Raw genomic sequence first — 19,294 nt, forward strand, 5'->3', positions numbered from 1 at the left:
CAAGGTCATCCTTCAATGTCAAAGGTCAAAAACAAAAAAAAATCAAAGCGGCACAGAAGGGGAAATAGTGTTTCTGACAAACACATTTCTTTTTTGTTTACATACAAAGTTCTATCCGTTTGAAACTTCAACGGATGTTTTATATCATCAAGGGCCAGAACCCTATTGAGAGTGAAGAAAATGTGTCCAACTTGTTGAAAAGGAGCCATTTGAAGTTTAAATTTTACTTTTCTTGCGATGAATTTCCCATTATGGGTCTGTTTGTTAAAAACTTACTCAGATTGTTCATACTATCAAGGGCTTGAGCCCTATTTATTCCAGCCAGTAGAGCGATTCAGGCCCTTAGGGGCCTCTTGTTATGTATACGCAAGTATTCACAAAATGGAGGGCCTAAAATACAGCCTTGACGCACACCATTGTTCATGGGATAACAAATTGTGATGAGCTGTTACAATAGAAAGTTTGTTGTATCCTGTCACGTAAATATGATTCAAATCATTTGATACGTTGACCAAAAACATCAACAGTCCGAATTGTAAGAAGAAGACCTTTGAGTCCGACGCAATCGAAGGTCTAAGTAATGTCACAATTACAGAGCGGACTTTTGTTTTCTTTTGAAACTTATAAAATGTCATTGTTATTGTGTATTGTTACGCAGTCGGATCTATGTAAGCACCGTAACTGTTTTTGTATATAAAACACATCACTTTAGGTAATACATATTCATTTATTTACATGAAATATGAATAGAAGATTAATATTAAAAATGGTAATTTGAAAAAAAACCACATAGATATATACGAATTTGTTGTATTGGTAAGGGTATAAAAAGGATCTCAAAGAAGAAATTACTTGTGACTGTATAGAGTGGTAGCAACAAAAAAACAAACAACTTGTTTCTAATTAAAAACAACAAATTAAAAATCTCAAAGAAACTCAGTCGATATTCACACAACTTTGAATGTAATTATAAAGCATGCGGCGTTTAAGAGACTTTTCAGATAAAATTGCTATGTGGAATTCAGTGATTTATGTTAACAAATGGTCAAATACTGTAGTGAGCGCCTAGATGTCAACGGCAAAAGGAATACAATAATATGAAATTACCAGAGACGTAATGCTGTTATCAATTTGAGGCATTCACATAAAAAGATAAGATTCGTGTGTTAACATTGCTGAAAATACTAATGTAATCATATCTGATCAAAACAACAAAACATTGTTTAATTGGTGAATTATCAATCAAGTAAATACACCAGCTTTCATTTGGCTTGATTACCTAAGCGTGAGGCTTTACTGAATAATAGTATTTACCGGCGTAATATTATTCTTCAAAATATGGATATTTCTTCTAAAGGGATTATATTACATTTTACAAATGTGCTCCTTATATACGACAGGCCTGTTTACAAAAGCAATTAAATCACAATACACGATGCTAAAATATAGTTTTCGTAAACGACCTCCAAAGGAGCAAAATAAAATAATCCGTAGAAATATTCTCGAAGAGATTTGTGATTATAACAGATGTTTCATAAATCAGTATTAATTCATAGATTACATCACAAATGGTGACAAACAACAAGCACAAATTAAGTTATATGTGTAAACATATTAAATATTTACACCAAAAATAAAACAAACAATGAACAAAATACATGTAAAGTTTCTCGGCAATTTCTTAAATTTAAGAGAATGAATCATCTCACGAAACATTTCCATGAAACAAACTGTACAAAAAGCAAACCTCCAAAGTTAATGGCAAGCAACTTTGTTGTTCTTTAAACGGGTACTTGGTCATACAGGGGATCACTCGACGAAACATTGTAACTCCCATTTCCGGTACCCAGATTTCGATTCTTCAACGGTGTACCAGGGCTACCTTTTGCATGCTTCCCAATCTTCGCATACTCCCTGTCTCGTCCGTTTTCTGGGGACGAACGCTGGCTGTCCACTTTATCGCGCCCTTTGTCAGCGTTTTCTAGCTGCGTCATGTAGCAATTATCCAATGGGACCGTTGCAGTCAGTTCATAGCCACTGTCACTTGTTCCGTAGCCGTTGATTGGTTGGCCTTCACCTGAGTGATCGTAACCTGCGTTTCCATTGGTTTGTTGGGGTTTGCGTGCTTTTTTCTCCGATCTTGGCAAGGTACTTATGACAAAACCGCTCATATCGACGTTTTTGTCACGACTGGCCAATTCATTCATAAGTTCAGCCTCAATCTTCTGTATTTCTAGCCTCCTATTTAATATATAATTAAAAACTTAATATTACTTGGCGTCAAAATTGCAAATAAGATATCTCAGTATATGTTTCTGTGCTCATGTCAATCTTTAATATTGACAAAGCAGGCGTAAAGATGTTCATTTCGACGTTTCAATAAACTGTTTTGTACTGCTTATTACAATACCACAATCATCTGGATACAATGCCAAACTGCTTATTTTAGAATTCTTTTTTTATTAACGAGAGATCAGTTTTAATACCTTGAATGTTACAGCTATATATGTAGATAAATTAAAAATATGCGTGTACAATGAAGTTTTTTTGCTCAGTCGTCAACGGAATCTGTAGTAAGAATACTTGTTAACGACAAATAAACCGTACCTCTTTCGATGGCGGACCGCGCAGATGACGATGAAGATGATGATAACAACAACCGCAAGTGGCACGAGGATATACACCAGAACTGAAGAGGATCGAAAAATCTGAATGGTTTGGAGAGGCATTATAGAGCATCATATTGTTTTGAAGATATGACTGTTTTTATAATGATATAAAGATCGTTAAATATATTTTACAATCAGGTGTTGAAGAAAGCATAAATGACTTATCTACCATAAAAGAAATGCACACGTATGTGTTAAAATATTAGGAAGACGGTAAATAAACTATATTTGAATAAATCAGGTAAACTGGACCAAATATTTTGCAAAGCAAAATGTACATGGTTTAATCTATTCAGATTAATATGTGTAAAACACCCACTATGATTCTTGATAAAAATGTATGTTGGGCAATTATATTTGAATGTGTTATTGGACGTAAAAACTAAGAAATGTAACAACTTTAAATCTTACACATGTAGGAAGATTTTGCCGTGACAGGTTCCGCTTCTGGTTCTGGTTCCGGCGTTTTCGTCGTCATGGTGACGGTTTGTGCAGGAGTTGTTTTCCGTGAAGTTGATTTCGTTATTGACACTGTGCTAGGAACGTTGGACTCTTAATTAAGGATGAAAACAAAGATTAAAATATAGAGATAATATAGCAGATTAGAATATACAAAAGATGTTTCGTTTGTTATAAACACACTTATTATTAATAACGATATATTTCTTAAATCTTTAGTCTGTACTTAATTCTGTCCATTTTCTTTTATTTGATCTGCCTGCTCATTATTTTTATCATCATTTTAATTTTTATGATTATAATTAGTAGTATTACTATTATTATTTTAATTTTATTGTAAGTATATTATTTAATTATTATTATTATTATTATTTTTATTATTATTATTATTATTATTATTATTATTATTATTATTATTATCATTATTATCATTTTTGTTTTTATTATTATTATTTTTATGATTATTATTATTATTATTTTTATTATAATTATTATTATTATTATTATTATTATTATTATTATCCTTTTACCATTGACACAAAGTGATCTACGCACGGCCGACGGCACCTGGTCGAACATGAGCTTGTAAGTGTTGTTGACCATCTTCAAGTAACCAAACTCTGTCTTTCCACTTAAGGAAACTGAAGAATTAGAAAAGTACAGATCAAGCTATACATACCAATACACTTCTTGCAATTCGACGTTGACTAAGACCATTTCTCGAGTATAGATTTTTTAGATTTTATTCCTTATAGCAATATACAAAATTTCGACGCTTAATGTGGTCTAGTAACATAGATTTAACGAGATACAAAATGCTCGTTTTTATTTTAATGTGACAATAAATTCCATGTGAATTTCCCGCGACGATCTCCGACGATCCATATACGAGCGAAAGTCGTTAAACATTTTAATGACCTTCTATTAAAACTTTAACATGAGAAGACCTTATCAATAACAAGGGACGTACCAAGCCGGTCCAGGACCACCACAGCTCGGATCATTCCGGTCCAGATATGACTGGGAGTCGGAATGCTCAAGGTGGTGTTATAGTTGAGCGACTGATTGCCGGCCTTGGTGCACTCGAAAGCAATCCGATCCCAGGGTAGATAGAAACTGGAGGCCGTGGTGAGCACCCTAGCTTGACCTTCAGCTGTTGGAGACGTGGGCATTGTTTATACCACAGTTGAGGTAGTAGATCTTTTAACTTCTTTTTTTATTTGAAACATATTTGAATTTTTTTTTCGTGTTTATATTTTATGAAACTTAAAATTGTGTTAAAAAGTTACACGTAACTCTATTGCTGGACAACTTTTTTATAGTGTTTTTTTCAGAATATTAATGAAAGAATTGAACCAAGTGATGCTGAATGGCGTATTCACGGTGTACGTCTTTAAACAGAAACTGTGCAATGTCACGTCAGCATTTTTATGATTATTGATTTGATTGATACTCATGTGTAAAATAGCTCGCGGCATTATATTTTCATGCCAACTTGACAGGGGTGTCTTTTCTAGATGTCACATTTTGACATGGAATATTAATTCATTGTTTTGTTGTGAAACAATTCGATGAGAAAAATCCTTCAGTTATTGTGCTCGAAATTCTCACCAATACTCAAGCAAGTGATCATAGAAATATTGTCTCCAATTCATGGAGAATATTACGCTGTATAACACCGAAAATGACATTATGAAGGAATCTTTCTGCGTCCTTTTTGATCACCTCTTCTGTTTGTATACCTACCAACTTGGTATAAAGCCCTAACATTATGAAGTAATCTTTCCGCGTCCTTTTTGATCACACTTCCTTTTTGTATACTTACCCACTTGGCAGAAAGCCGTCACATTATGAAGGAGTCTTTCCGCTTCCCTTGTATCACCCCTCCTTTTTGTATACATGCCCACTTGTCAGAAAGCCCTCGCATTTTGAAGGAATCTTTTCGCGTCCCTGTGTATCACCCCTCCTTTTTGTATACCTACCACTTGGCAGAAAGCCCTCGCATTATGAAGAAATCTTTCCGCGTTCTTTTGTATCATTTTTGTATACATACCCACTTGGCAGAAAGCCCTCAGCGGGATGCTGCATTTCGAGTAGAGCATCTCCTTTGTGTTGCCATTGAAGGACACGCAGTCGCCCACGTTGTACACTGCTCCAGGTTGCTCTATGATCGACTTGCTTAGCTCTCCGGGCACTAGAGAGAAAATGGATACGATTCCATATCACTAAGTGATAACGTCGAGTTCATTTTGCCCATCTTCCCGGAAATGTTGACACAGTGGAGCAATGGTTGCAAAGTAATATGCAATGTTATAACGATTAGTTGATTTTCCAATAGCACAGGGCAGTGGTGGAGGGGAGGGGGGCAATGGTTCAACGATCGCAACTGTATGTGGGAGGTGATACCGTTTATTTTGCTGTATTTGTGTAAAGAACGGGAGACTATCCGGTATATAATAAAAATGATCATCGGGATGTCTTTCGAGTATAAAGTGAGACCAACTATTTAATGACAGTTCTAGACGAAATATCACCTATGCTGTAGACAGACATGGATTTGTGGCCTCCGCACAGGACTCCATCCGGTCTTGCACATTTATCCGTGCAGCGGCTGCTGTTCAGATTGAGTCCGGAGAGGTCGCCGAGGCAAAAACACCCATCAGCCTAGATGGTAGCATTTTGAGGTATTAAAGTAACATTACTACTCAAAATCAACGAAAATTAAGTACAATATTTCGTGAAATCAAGTTAAACAATTAAAAATCATTGTTCCTTATGGCCATTGTCGAAATGTCAGCGCCTGATGTGGTCTAGTAAAATAGTTGTTTGTGGATACAAAATGCTCGTTTTTATTATGGTTTTAACATGGTACCATTTTAGTGTTCGTGTGTCGTATTAATAGATATATTCGCAGGAAATTAACATGGAATTTATTGTGGTCACAAATAAATAAAAACAAGCATTTTGTATCTACAAAAATCTATGTAATCATACAACACCAAGCGTTGAAATTGTGGCTACTGCTATAAGGAACACTGATTGTTTAGGTGTTCACTTTATTTTACGAAATACTTCACGAAATTTTCGTTGATTTTGAGCGTTATAGAGATTTTAATTGTGAACTGCGAAATAAAATTGATTGCCATTCCATGTTATTATTGTGTCTCTGAACAGAGGCTCCTAAGGACTATTTACTTTACTTATTTTTTTACGAGGAGGGAAATTGGTTTCGCGTAATAACACAATTTTCTTTAAAAAACACACGAGACTTTGTGTCATCGACTGCATTTAATTGTTGTTTGCATCATGGTTTCAAATAAAATGGCAAATGTATATTATAAATCGATACAATAAGCAAAATCGATTTCTTACAGCCGAAAGTATTTTTATATAGTTTATAATCTAGTTTATATTAAAAAGCAACACTAGTGTTAAGACATCCGACACAATATTCCAATTACGGTTAAAGAAAAAAACATGATAAGTGGCTTACACAAAAGATTTAAACACCGTTCAAAGAAAAATACGAGTTTACTTTATACTCTAATTTGTAATCACATGCATTTGTTTCACTAACAATCCTAAAACTGTTGTAAAAACACATACAACGTGTTGACTATGCATCTTTTTTGATATTAACATTTCCATTGCTGACGGACATCAATGGTTTTATTAAACATAGTAACCTTACCATGACCCCGACTGTTTGTATGCTGCCCCCACACAGTGACAGACACAGCCCTACATCGTTACCCGCTCCATGCGAGACCGACAGTTTGTTGCTGTTCTCGATCACGTCCAAGCAACCTGTGGTACACAGAGGACGGTATTTAAACTTGGATCCATGTGACCCCAGAGCCAGTTTTCACAAACCTCACAAGGGAAATCGTAACACAAGTTCTAATTAAAAATTTTGATAAGAAAATAGTTGAAGAGTCCAATTATATCTGCTAAAATGGATGAAATCAATTATTTGTTAAATAAGTGTATTTACATTTTAAAATCAAATGTAAAATTGCATAAGACTTACTACAGGCCATATACTCAAATATTAATATGAATTTAAAGTAATTCCTAATAGATTGTTTTGAACAACTAATGAGCGTGATGAATACAGGCTCAGGATTAAACCAAACTTATTCTTCAAGTTGACGTATTCATTCAAGCTCAAATGCGCATTGCCATCAATAACCATTTAAGAGGCCGTTTCTCAGATTTCATCAATTTGCTAGTTTTGAACTCTTTGTTGCTGATTTAATACTTGAAATGAAATTATATATTTTTGGCCAAATCTCAAAATAGGCCAAATCATGTCAATTCTTTCCAATTATATTGCCTAAAAGAAGGTAAAAAAGCAGGTCGCCTAAATCATTTGTGTCGTTAACTTTTGTATGTATTCACAATTTACTATTAATATGCAATGATATGAATACCTTCAAAACCTCTATTACACATTATTTCTTTATGAAATTAAAGTTAATTAAAAGTTTACGTAGAAAATATGAATGCATGCAACAAAAGCGAGTCGCGTTCTGAGAAAAATGGGCATAATGCATGTGCGTAAAGTGGCGTCCCAGATTAGCCTGTGCAGTCCGCACAGGCTAATCAGGGACGACACTTTCTGCTTTAATTGGATTTTTGCTAAGAAGAGACTTCAATTAAACGAAAAATGAAATAAAAGCGGAAAGTGTCGCCCCGTATTGCACAGGCTAATCTGGGACGACACTTTACGCACATGCATTATGCCCTGTTTTCTCAGAACACGACTTAAACGATCGCACACGTAATAATTGTTTGTTGTACTCAGCAAAAAAGATCGAAAACACAAAATGGAACACCAACAAAAGCTTAGGTTTTGCCAAAAAAAATTGAATCGGTCTGGTGAGTGCTAACACAACTTTTTTGACGCTTTGAGATCTTCATAAATTATAATCACGCATCCTATATTATCCCATCATATCTGCATTAAGGAAATAAATCCCGATCCGATTACTGTCTGTGTATTCAACATGGTTGAATACAGCAAATCACAATAAAACAAGGTCATTTTGTTTGTTTTTAGGAAGTCATTTGATGCTTATGTGTGTTTGCTTCCGCTTTCTTTTGTTTACTTTCGCAAAGAAAACAGAAACAATTGAAATGATATGATACCAGGTAAGTGTCGAACATATTAGATTTAATTGCTCGACACTCATATTGGATATATTATTTTTACGGTTGTCGCAATACCGTGTGCCCGTAACATTTCAAACTTTAATAAGTATCATCGATTCATTCTTGTACGCGAAAAAAAGTTTTATTGAAAACTTTGTTGCTATGAAGATTTAAATACATGAACGTATAGATTAAAATATAGTATAATTATTATAGCGTAGCTCCTCTACCTCGTCCTTATCATTAGTATGACTGTTTATCTAGTTTCATGATCAAGTAAAAACATTATTAACCCTTTGCATGCTTGGTAATTTGTCTTCTGCTTAAATGTCGTCTGCTGAATTTCTAAAATTAGCATTTTCTTCGATTTTTTTCAAAGAATACTATCAGAATAGCAAACAGTTTGGATCCTGATGAGACGCCACGTTCTGTGGCGTCTCATCAGGATCCAAACTGTTTGCAAAGGCCTTCAAAATTCGGTTCCCGCACTGAAAGGGTTAAGAAATGCATTAACATCTTGACGACCTTATGGAATTTACGATTGATTTAAATATTTCACCTTGCGATTCAATTATTTCGCTGGAAGATATTTTCGACAATTTAAAAAATATATACTCTTAAATAATCGCGGCTATTGGAATAATAATCGCGTGACATAGTATACTTTAGATGTAAATTTATCACACACGACTCTGAGACGATGATATTTGTGTTTTTGTTTTTGATTTCTATCATTTGATTCATTTCGGCAGTGGAGACACTGGTTATGATGATGGTGGTGGTGATGGTGGTGGCGGTGGCGGTGATGGTGGTGGTGATGGTGGTGGTGGTGCTGGTGGTAGTGGTGATGATGATGGTGGTGATGGCGGCGGATGCAGTGGCGGTGGCGATGGCTTTTGCGGTGGCGATGGCGATGGCGGTGGCGGTGACGATGACGGTTGCGGTGGCGGTGGAGGTAATGGTGATGGTGGCGGTGGTGGTGCTGGTGGTGGTTGTGGTGATGGTAGTTGTGATGGTGATGGTGGTGGTGGTGATGGCCGTGGCGTTGCGGTGGTAGAAGTGTTGGTGGAGGTGGTGATAGTGGTGGTGGTGGCAGTGGCGGTGGCGGTGGTGGTGGTGCCGGTGGTTGTGCCGGTGGTGGTGCCGGTGCCGGTGGTGGTGATGGTGGTGGTGGTGGCGGTGATGGTGATGGTGGTGGTGGTGGTGGTGGTAGTGGCGGTGGCGTTGCGGCGGTAGTGGTGATGGTGGTGGTGGCGGTTGCGGTGGCGGTGGTAATGCCGGTGGTGGTGGTTGTGGTGATGGTGGTGGTGGAGATAGTGGTGGTGATGGTGGTGGTGATGGTGGTGGTGATGGTGGTGGTGATGGTGGTGGTGATGGTGGTGGTAGTGGCGATGGCGGTGGCGTTGCGGTGATGGTTGTGGTGGTGGCAGTCGTTGTGGTGGTGGTTGTGTTGGTGGTGGTGGTGGTGGTGGTGGTGGTGGTGGTGGTGGTGGTGGTGGGGTGGTGGTGGTGGTGGTGGTGGTGGTGGTGGTGGTGGTGGTGGTGGTGGTGGTGGTGGTTGCGCTGGCGGTGGCGCAGGCGGTGGCGCTGGCGGTGGCGGTGGTGACGGCAGTAGTGGTGGTGGTGCATATCAAGCTTACAGTATTTTATTATGCATTCAATGTTCTGATCAATGTATGTGTCAAATACTTTTTGTCGCTATACCCTTTCGCACTATGCAAACCAACAGTGTGTCTGGGGGCGTTTTCAAATATTTATAGCATCAGTTACAGTGGTTTACGGGAACAGTGGTGAACACCTGCTCCGGTGGTCTAATCATCGCATTGCACTCCACAACTTTTCTAATTGTTCACATATATTTATTTATTTATTTTTCTTAAAACTCAATCGACGAAATTACATGACATTTTTGCAATATAAATGTGTCTTCTCTTACTATTTTTCTCCACTATGATTCACCAGATTCACTGATCCGTAACGTGTAGGTTATTTTTTTTTCCCATCCACGGTTCTTTTTTTTCTATGCACACATTTGTACCAAAACAATCAAATTTTTATTTGGATCAATATATCTTTATAAACGAAACTTGCAACATTTGAATACAGCATCTAACTGTTTTTGTCCGCTTGACAGTTATTCGGAATAGGATCTGCTAAATACCAGTCACATCAATGCGCGGAGTTGGGAAGGATAGCATTGGTTTGTATAAGAGATCGATGCCAGACGGAAATTGCAGATCAAAAATTCATAATTCAGACTTATGAGTATTGATTTGCGTATTTTTGTGACTTTTAAATTCAATAGTTTGTCTGAATACAGCGAATGAACTAAATTTTGTTTTGATAAATATGTAGTGTTAGTTGCTTTGGTTTTGCATTTATGCATTTTAGTTTTCGCTTTATCATTTGACAAATTAGGGAAGTCATTCAGTGTGTATATATATTCGGAATCAATGTAAATTAGTGTACAAAGTTCTTTTTTAGCCTTCAAAGTATTCGATCGTGTATCGTTTAAAATTGTCATATGTACGCCTATTTATGTTGTTCAGTAACGCACGTTTGCGTTCACGTTAGATAAGCACCAACGTGAATTGCAATGACGCAAATAATGAGTGAAAAGGAATCCACTAAGACCTTAATTATTTGGTAAACTTTAATATCGACATCATGATGGTGATGTTTATTAAGATAATATTAAAGATGAAGCTGCTGCAGTTACTTCTGATGATTATTATTTTGCAAATATTTTTGCTATTGTCCTCCAGCTGCTCCTCCTCCTGATCATCATCAGCATTACCATCATTATCGTCATTATCATCATCATCATAATTATTATCATTAAATTTCATCTTGAAAAAATCGCTTTGATCAAATAGATTGATAACAAGGCCTGAGAAGAAATACAGTATTTGACCGAAATAATTACAGTCTTTATCAAGGACCATGGCTTCGAAATTTCTTATTGATTTCCGAATTCCAAAAATAATTCTAATTGCTTACTGTTTACCAATCATCGTATTGGTAAATACTGATTACGGTTAGAATCAATTGTTTCAAAATTTCCACATTACCGAGATTTCTAAATCGGTAAAATAAACAGTGAAGTGCAGCAAACACGAATCTTGGCAAGGACATTGAATTCGGTCGTGTAGGGAAACACCTCCAGTTAATAAGAGTTTAAATGGCGAGAAACTGTAAACTGGACGCGTTTGATAAGTTTGTGGCGCATGGACAGCAAATTATTATGCTGGTATAATTTGTGATTGATTCATACTACAGAGGCATAACTGACCGAAAAATCAGACTTTTTAAGAATACAGATACAATAACATTTTGGTGTTGGATTGCATATCTGAAACTGTGACGAATTAAAAAACTTCTTGACATTTGAATTACATTAATAATTAGGTTCATTTTAGAATGAGCTGTTTTGATGATTTCCAGTTCAGCAAATCTTACAGTAAATACAGAATTTGAACCTGAGCATCACCTAGGGCGAACCTAGAACTTGAGTATTGTCACTTAGGGACTCACACGTGTAAACCCGTGTCAAGTGATGTGGCGGAAAACGTTACTTGTCTCATTACTTCTTTGTTTAGTATCAATGATTCTGTTAGGCCTAGCGGTTGGGTGGCCAACTTGGCAAACGGCGGAAGTAGATGGAGTCACGTGGTATATCGGATTGTGGCAAATATGTTCCGGAAGTACCGATCGAGGCGCATGCTCGTTTCTTAGCGATGATGGTCAGTTGTTTATTATTATTATTATTATTATTATTATTATTATTATTATTATTATTATTATTATTATTATTTTTACAAGTTAAATTATATTATTTAATAAATCTAGAGGTATGTACTCTAAAATTATACGACATTAACCATATCTAAATATTACAGTAAAAACATCTGAAGAAAAGGCAGTTTTGGCGGTGAGAATTCTGATCTGCATTGCCATGGAACATCTGCTCATATGTGTATTCTGCTTGGTTGTCCACGTGACGTGCGCGAAGTCATGTGACATGCTGGCCTACGTCACCATTTTTCTAAGCGCATTAGCAGGTAAATCGGTTACTTTTTTGTCTGGCAAAAGGGAAACATGAAACCAACTATTTTAATTGGAAAATGTCAAACTCAATGAAAGAAAATTCTGTCTTTCAGATTGGTTTCAAAGGTATGTGTCTGAAGTAATATGATTTGCTACTGCTGTTGCTGCTGCTGCTGTTGCTGATGATAATGATTCATCATCATCATCATCATCATCATCATCATCATCATCATCATCATCATCATCATCATCATCATCATCATCATCATTATCATCATCATCCATGATGATCATGATGATGATGATGACGTGGATAAATAATGAAAATGATGATGATGCCTGTTATCTGTTGGTTCTCATCTTCCATTTAAAGAAATAGACAATACTGCCTCATAAATAGTTTTATTTACGAGTGTGTTTGTTGTTGTTGTTTTTTAAGAAAAAAATAATTTCAAACTCTCAGATCCCACTTGAACTAATAACTGAACAAATAAAATGGCTGTTTTATCTTCAGGCACAGAATCGCTCGCAGGGGTATTGACGTACGTACTGACATACTTTGTTCTAGTTCAGGCGACTTCATTCCCGTACGGCGTTGCCTTTGTGTGTGCAAACGTTGGAGCTGGCGTTTCATTTATGGCGTCAATATTGGCGCTCGCTGCCAAACGTTGTGTTAACAATGATGTGACGAACGTACAACGATTTTAAAATGATCTATTGTTCAGCCTTTAATTTGTATCAAACAACGAAATTAATTTGTTATGTTCGTTTGTTCCTTAAAATGCTGAAGTTGTATCTTTCCGAAATTTAATTTTTAACTCGCGTTTCAAAACATAATTTTGACACTCTAATGTTTCAAAATCAACAAAGTATGAACACTGGAAATGTTTACAATTTTAAAATGAGAGGAGCATATCTTGCTTGTCTGGCTTTGCTTATTTACAATTTAAACCCCGCTTTGACGATGATATCATCGTAGACCTCTGCATGCATCTGCTACAATCGGGTCACCAGCGAATTGTAAACAAACAGACGTTTTGACTGGTTATATTCATTAAAAAGTATCGATCAGGGTTTGCAGATGTCTTTAAATGCTTTATCAATAGTAATTTGTAATGTATACGAACACAAGGCTATTATCATACAAATCAGCATCTTTAAATCTTGTTTGTATCATGAATTATTTATTGTTGTTAAGGTTGTTTGACAATTATGTTAATAGTTTCCGTATCAAGTGTTTTTAGTTTTCGCACCAATTTCTTTGTTGTTAAATACTCGACAATGTGTTCTGTAACACAGCTATACATATTATGTGCATCAGGCTTTGTAAGCATATTCCATACGAGAGCAATATATAGCAGCACAGAACAAGACAGCTACACACCAAAGGAGCAAAATCAGATATGAATTAGAAAAATAAAACTTGAAGTTGTTTAAAACTTTTTTTGCTATGAAACAAATTGTTATTTTTCACAGACGACTCGTTAATAAAATTGGTAGATAATTATATCTTTATTTATTTAATCTTCGAAAAAAATGACTTATCGCATCTCCAGTTTTGCCTAACACTGTTTTATACACCTAAATGTATCAGATTAAATGTTATTTTGTAAATGCTGGTTTCAGAGAGGGTAATCACGTGATAGTCAAGATGGCGACGTCCATACCGAGACAGTTATTTTTCGCCGTTTTATACCCTTTATTACTTCTGTTTATTTTGTTAATGACGCTCACTTTCCAGCCATATCAGTAAAAAGGTAATTAGCGTTTAATTCGTATTTAAATTCGCTTTATATCTCGACTTTACTCGGTGCAAATTTTCTTAGTGGAGCCCTAATTAGGTAATCCCGCTAAGAAATTGTGCACCGAGTAAAATCGAGATATAGAGCGAATATTACTTAGAAATAAAAGTCAGTAACTTTCTTTCTAATATGACTGGAAAGTGGACGGAATAAAAAATAATAATACAAGTAATAAAGGGTATAAAACGACGAAAAATACCTGCCTCGGCATGGACTTCGCCATCTTGTTTGTCACGTGATTACCCCCTCTGGGTTTGCTGATGGGATGGATACAAAGAAATTACTTAATAGGGTCGAGCCATCGTATCAGCGGCAAATACCCATTACATGATCAGTATCAACGCATCAGTGGCTTACAGGGGCGGAAATGGGAATAATTGCGGTAAATTGTGCTTTATTTTTTTAATGTGCGCAACATTGATTAATGTTATTTTTATTCAATAAAGCACAGTACAAGTCACGGGGACGAGCATGTGATTCAAGCGTGTGACATCTCTATAACCATTTTAAGACAAAGCGACTTAAAAGCACACGCACATGTACGAACTCAATTACCTTGGTTTAGTCATAAAATTAAATAGAAAATACCCAAACCCTAAAATACCCTACAGTTAAAGATAACAATAATACCCAAGGTTAAACGCGACCCAAGCTATCGGGTGATCAGAAATAAAGTAAGAGCATTTCATCATAACTTGAATTTGATGGGACGGTCACGAATTCATTATGCTAATCATTAAATGCGATATAACACGGTTTATAGAAAATAAACTCACCAGAGATACAGAACAAAGCATAAGGACGAGTCAAATGTGATTTTTTTAACTTGTGTTTCTATGAAATCCGATATGAATAATAGTAATACGACAGGAGTACTTATCCGCTATTCCAATACGTTACTGGTTCATACACTATACCCACTTATGAACAAAAACGCTGTTAACTATGCATAAGAAGAGAATATTTCGATAAACAAACACTTTATGTCACATTTGTTTCAAACAACTCTTCGTTTTAAAATGTAACTGAATAGTAATTTTGAAGATCAAAACTTGTTCTGCAGAAACGTGTTTCTCGAAACGATTCAAGACTTTAAGTCATATACTAGACTAAGCATAACAACAGCAAATCTCAAGTGTTACTGCGTTTCACATTTGGGCCATATATAATGAATGTTATTTGCATCTTAAAAAAGTATCGTCGAAACGTGTAAATGAGAAATTTTAATTTGGTCATTGAAAGTATAAAGATACATGGATATAGTTTGATTTCAACGATTTAACACATGCATTTGTTTGATTTCATTTTAATGTAAACGCTTGCATTTGTTTCCATTAATGAAACACGTTTTTCTAAAAAAAATATGTTCTTTTCAACAAATGCTTTTCATCTGTGTATGAATAATAAGACAGTAACTTTGTTAAGAAGGCTGAACTGAAGAACTGTTGTTACTTTTTTAATAAAAATCCTCTTTTTTATTATTTTTTTCAGGGAGACATCTGTCAAAACGATATTATTACTGTGCCCCTAAGTGTATACCCTCACACTATTTGTTACTACCATTATAAATACAGGTCTTGTTTAGTATATACTAATGTATTGCACATGCGTTTTTAATATTACCCTACCAGGGTCGCGCTCAGTCAATGAGTCAATGAAGAATTCTGTATATCATGGTCTGTGTTGAGAACAATTAAATATGGGACTAAATACTGGGATATTGTAGGTGGAATAGGTTTGCCTAAAATAAATAGCACACACTCTCCTTTCAGGATATCGTAAAATATTATTGTCTTGAAAAGGTTGTTGAGGAGGTATTTTTCCAGAATTTAAATATTGAACGTATTACCAATATCTGCTTGTTACAAAATGTTAAACACAGTGTACAGGTTTTATCACGTGGGGCTCATGAAATTCTACTTATTTTAAAACATTCATTGAGTAAATACTTGAATATTGGTTTATGGAAATGTTTTTGTGGTTTCCTTAAACATTGGTGAAGCAAATGCAAAAATGAACAATCCGATTAAATAACTCACAACTCCCTCCCCTGACTAACCTTCGGCCCACCCAATTGTCCTGTTGAGCTCCACCATGAACGCTGTAAGATTCTTAGGAATATAAAGGAACTTCAGCGAACAGATTAAAAACCTCTGATTAGACTTAAGGTCGCGTAAAGGTAAAAACTACAAGAAAAATAACATGTTTGTTGTCAAAACTTTTAATAATTTTATTTCTTTTGCGCGAAAGATAAATTAAATCACGGCAGTAAAAAATGTTACCCAAAAGCAAATCGCTACAAATGACGTATATTTATTATATTCTGTGAACTGTTATGAAGCATTTAAAGACGGTTCAACACCGTATTAACAACACACTATTGTTTATTATTGAAACTGTAGGTAGAACAATAGTCAATGTTTAGTAGACCCCATATAACAGCTTCCAACCTACAATGTAATATCATAACCCTAAAATCACGGGAAATGTAATTCAAAAGAAACACATATTGTTGTTTTGTGTTCTTTTAACTCTCAAGAAGATGCGTTGAAAAGCTGTTCTCATAAATAATATAATTTCCGAGAAGTTTGAACTTTTTAAAGATGAATGGCGGATTTAGAGACGTTCGGGCTAATTTCGTTACACTATTTACACTTCTTATGTGGCCTATTTATTTACATTTGTCAAGTAGTCGGAATTAACCGAAACCATGCCAGTTAATACACATTTGGCCGAACTTACGTTTGTGAACTGATCGATTGAAACTTTTTCAACTATTTTAAAAAGACCGTGTAAATCGGGCGGATTCATGCTCTTCACATGTAAGAGTGCAAGAGTTTCAAAAGAAAAAACAGAATTAAGCTACAACCGTTTTCCGTTCAATCTTTGATTTTGAAAATGGGGGACATTAAGCGAAAGGTGTCAAAGTAGGGTTATCGATATTATATCCCCATACAACTCACTGCTTAATCTTAGTTTGCGCAAATTAAACTGAAATAAAGTATCTTAACTGGACCTGTAAGCATGCATGCTTAGATAACATAATAGACAGTGAATAATAAATTCGGATTAATACTGAACACTATTGAACTACTGTTAAAAGAAACATATACAAACTTAACAAAACGAGTCAACTTACCTATGTGGAGCAACAACACCGGTTGTCGCACGTACCCCATCCATAGTTCTGTTCCATTGCTCAACCCTAGGCTTGCGTTGCCCAGGTTAACGCCCACTTCCGCCGAAGTCTGGAGTAGCGTAACGCCAGGCGACGCCAGCGTACAGTTGTTGTTAGCGTCCAGCCACCTGCTCATGTTTGACGTCGTGTAGTACATAGACTTGCCTGAAAATTCCACAAATTGCATACACATGCGTTATATCAACACATGAACACGTATTCTACAAGAAGTATTGTACATTCTAGTTATTTTTTATTATTGACCATAGACTTAATGTGACCATGACGCCCATTTATCATACCGCTGCATTGATATATGCCTTATATAACACTGCTTGATATGTATTTTTTATACCAGTTCAACAGGAAGTTCTTATATCAGTCGCTGATATGAGGTAGGTCATATTACTCGGATTCAAATATAAATTTATCTTTTTTTTTGTAAAATCTAATGAGATTCAACAAAGCAATCAATTTGATATCAAGATGTAATAAAAAGCAAAAAGAACATGTTTTACAAATATTAAGCGCAACTGCTCATGGCGTCATTATTAAAATGTTAAACGACAACAATCATTTTCATTCTCTACGCAGCGTCGTAGCGATTTTTTTTATTATTTCTTTTAAATCAGTGACGTATAGGTATGATAAACAGAAAACAGGTTACTGTCTGATCTTTATGTTATATATATCAGGCTCGGCACGAATTAAATAAATATTTGTCTTAGCCTCGCCTGATATGTTACAAAAAGATCAAACAGGAACCTGTTCTTCTCTATATATATTTCCAGATTCTGCCCTTCATTATGCGAACTTCATTTCAATTTTCGTCTTTTGTCTTCAAAGAAGAAAACAATCAAGAAAACAAGAAAACTTATCGTGTACGTTTTGACATTTATGGTACGGTCCATGTGCCATATGACTTGTGTAAGACGGTTATAGGATTGAAATCTAGCTTGTTTAACAACTGTTTTACAGAGCCCTAATATATTAGCTCAATTACGTAAATTGAATGGATACAACGTATTATTAAATATAGTTTTGTTGTTTTAATTAATGAAATGTCCAACACTCATGTAGTGGCCAGTGTGTGTCGCCAACGTCTTGATTATATTCTCCAATTCGTGTAATAAATATTGTGATGGCATGGTAATTCGCGTCAAATGATATACATGCATCATCACAAAGAATGCGTATCCTATATATTTACAAAATATATTATTTGCATGATTTTAGTTTGTTTAACCCGTATATTCATCGCGCATTCACTGTTGCAAGCTCCTGTCACATGTAACTTTTCAAACACACTGGCCCATAAAACGCGAATTAATATTAACGACGATTATGCACATGTCTGAATTCAAGAGAGAGAGAGAGAGAGAGAGAGAGAGAGAGAGAGAGAGAGAGAGAGAGAGAGAGAGAGAGAGAGAGAGAGAGAGAGAGAGAGAGAGAGAGAGAGAGAGAGAGAGAGAGAGAGAGAGAGAGAGAGAGAGAGAGAGAGAGAGAGAGAGAGAGAGAGAGAGATAGTGATAGTTATAGTTATAGTTATAGTTATAGTTTTATTTGCTTTAAAAAGTATCGCCCCTTTCATCAAATTACAGAAGCATATATATAAATATTTTTTTAACTAAATGAATACAGTTAGGATATATATATGTTTATTATCATAACTGTATTCATTTAGTTTAAAATATTTAGATATAGAAAGAGATGTTTTACCAATATATTTACTTTTATTATCTTATCACTGAGCTACTGCACACAAAAACGTGGATTGACATATTCGTTTAATTTCCACTCACCATTGGTCATTCCTGAGCACAGTCCAAGGAGAAACACGATTACAAGCTCCCTCAACATGACTGATCTTCACAAATACCACCCGTGCTAACAAAGTTTGTCTTTAATTGGGTTTGTCTTATCACCTCCGAAATTTCTAAAATGCACGGCACGCCATTCACAAGACACGAAATTGCATGATTATT

General features: G+C 35.6%; 1 protein-coding gene and 1 long non-coding RNA gene across 2 annotated transcripts; one reads left to right on the plus strand and one right to left on the minus strand.

The window, feature by feature from the left end:
• Positions 1 to 822: 822 nt before the first annotated feature.
• Positions 823 to 17,468, minus strand: LOC127860621 (uncharacterized). The gene is made up of 9 exons (XM_052398830.1): positions 17,271 to 17,468; positions 6,820 to 6,935; positions 5,663 to 5,792; positions 5,182 to 5,322; positions 4,099 to 4,281; positions 3,659 to 3,769; positions 3,081 to 3,221; positions 2,608 to 2,689; positions 823 to 2,241 (listed from the first exon to the last, which is right to left on the minus strand). Exons 1-9 carry the CDS (start codon positions 17,464 to 17,466, stop codon positions 1,782 to 1,784), a joined length of 1,560 nt encoding a protein of 519 aa, XP_052254790.1. The 5' UTR covers positions 17,467 to 17,468; the 3' UTR covers positions 823 to 1,781.
• On the plus strand, positions 12,190 to 13,836 carry LOC127860622 (uncharacterized). Its single transcript, XR_008039864.1, has 2 exons — positions 12,190 to 12,343; positions 12,844 to 13,836. It is a non-coding gene; the product is annotated as an uncharacterized LOC127860622 (long non-coding RNA).
• Positions 17,469 to 19,294: the final 1,826 nt, after the last annotated feature.

Source organism: Dreissena polymorpha, chromosome 15, assembly GCF_020536995.1.
Source record: "Dreissena polymorpha isolate Duluth1 chromosome 15, UMN_Dpol_1.0, whole genome shotgun sequence".
NCBI lineage: Eukaryota > Metazoa > Mollusca > Bivalvia > Myida > Dreissenidae > Dreissena > Dreissena polymorpha.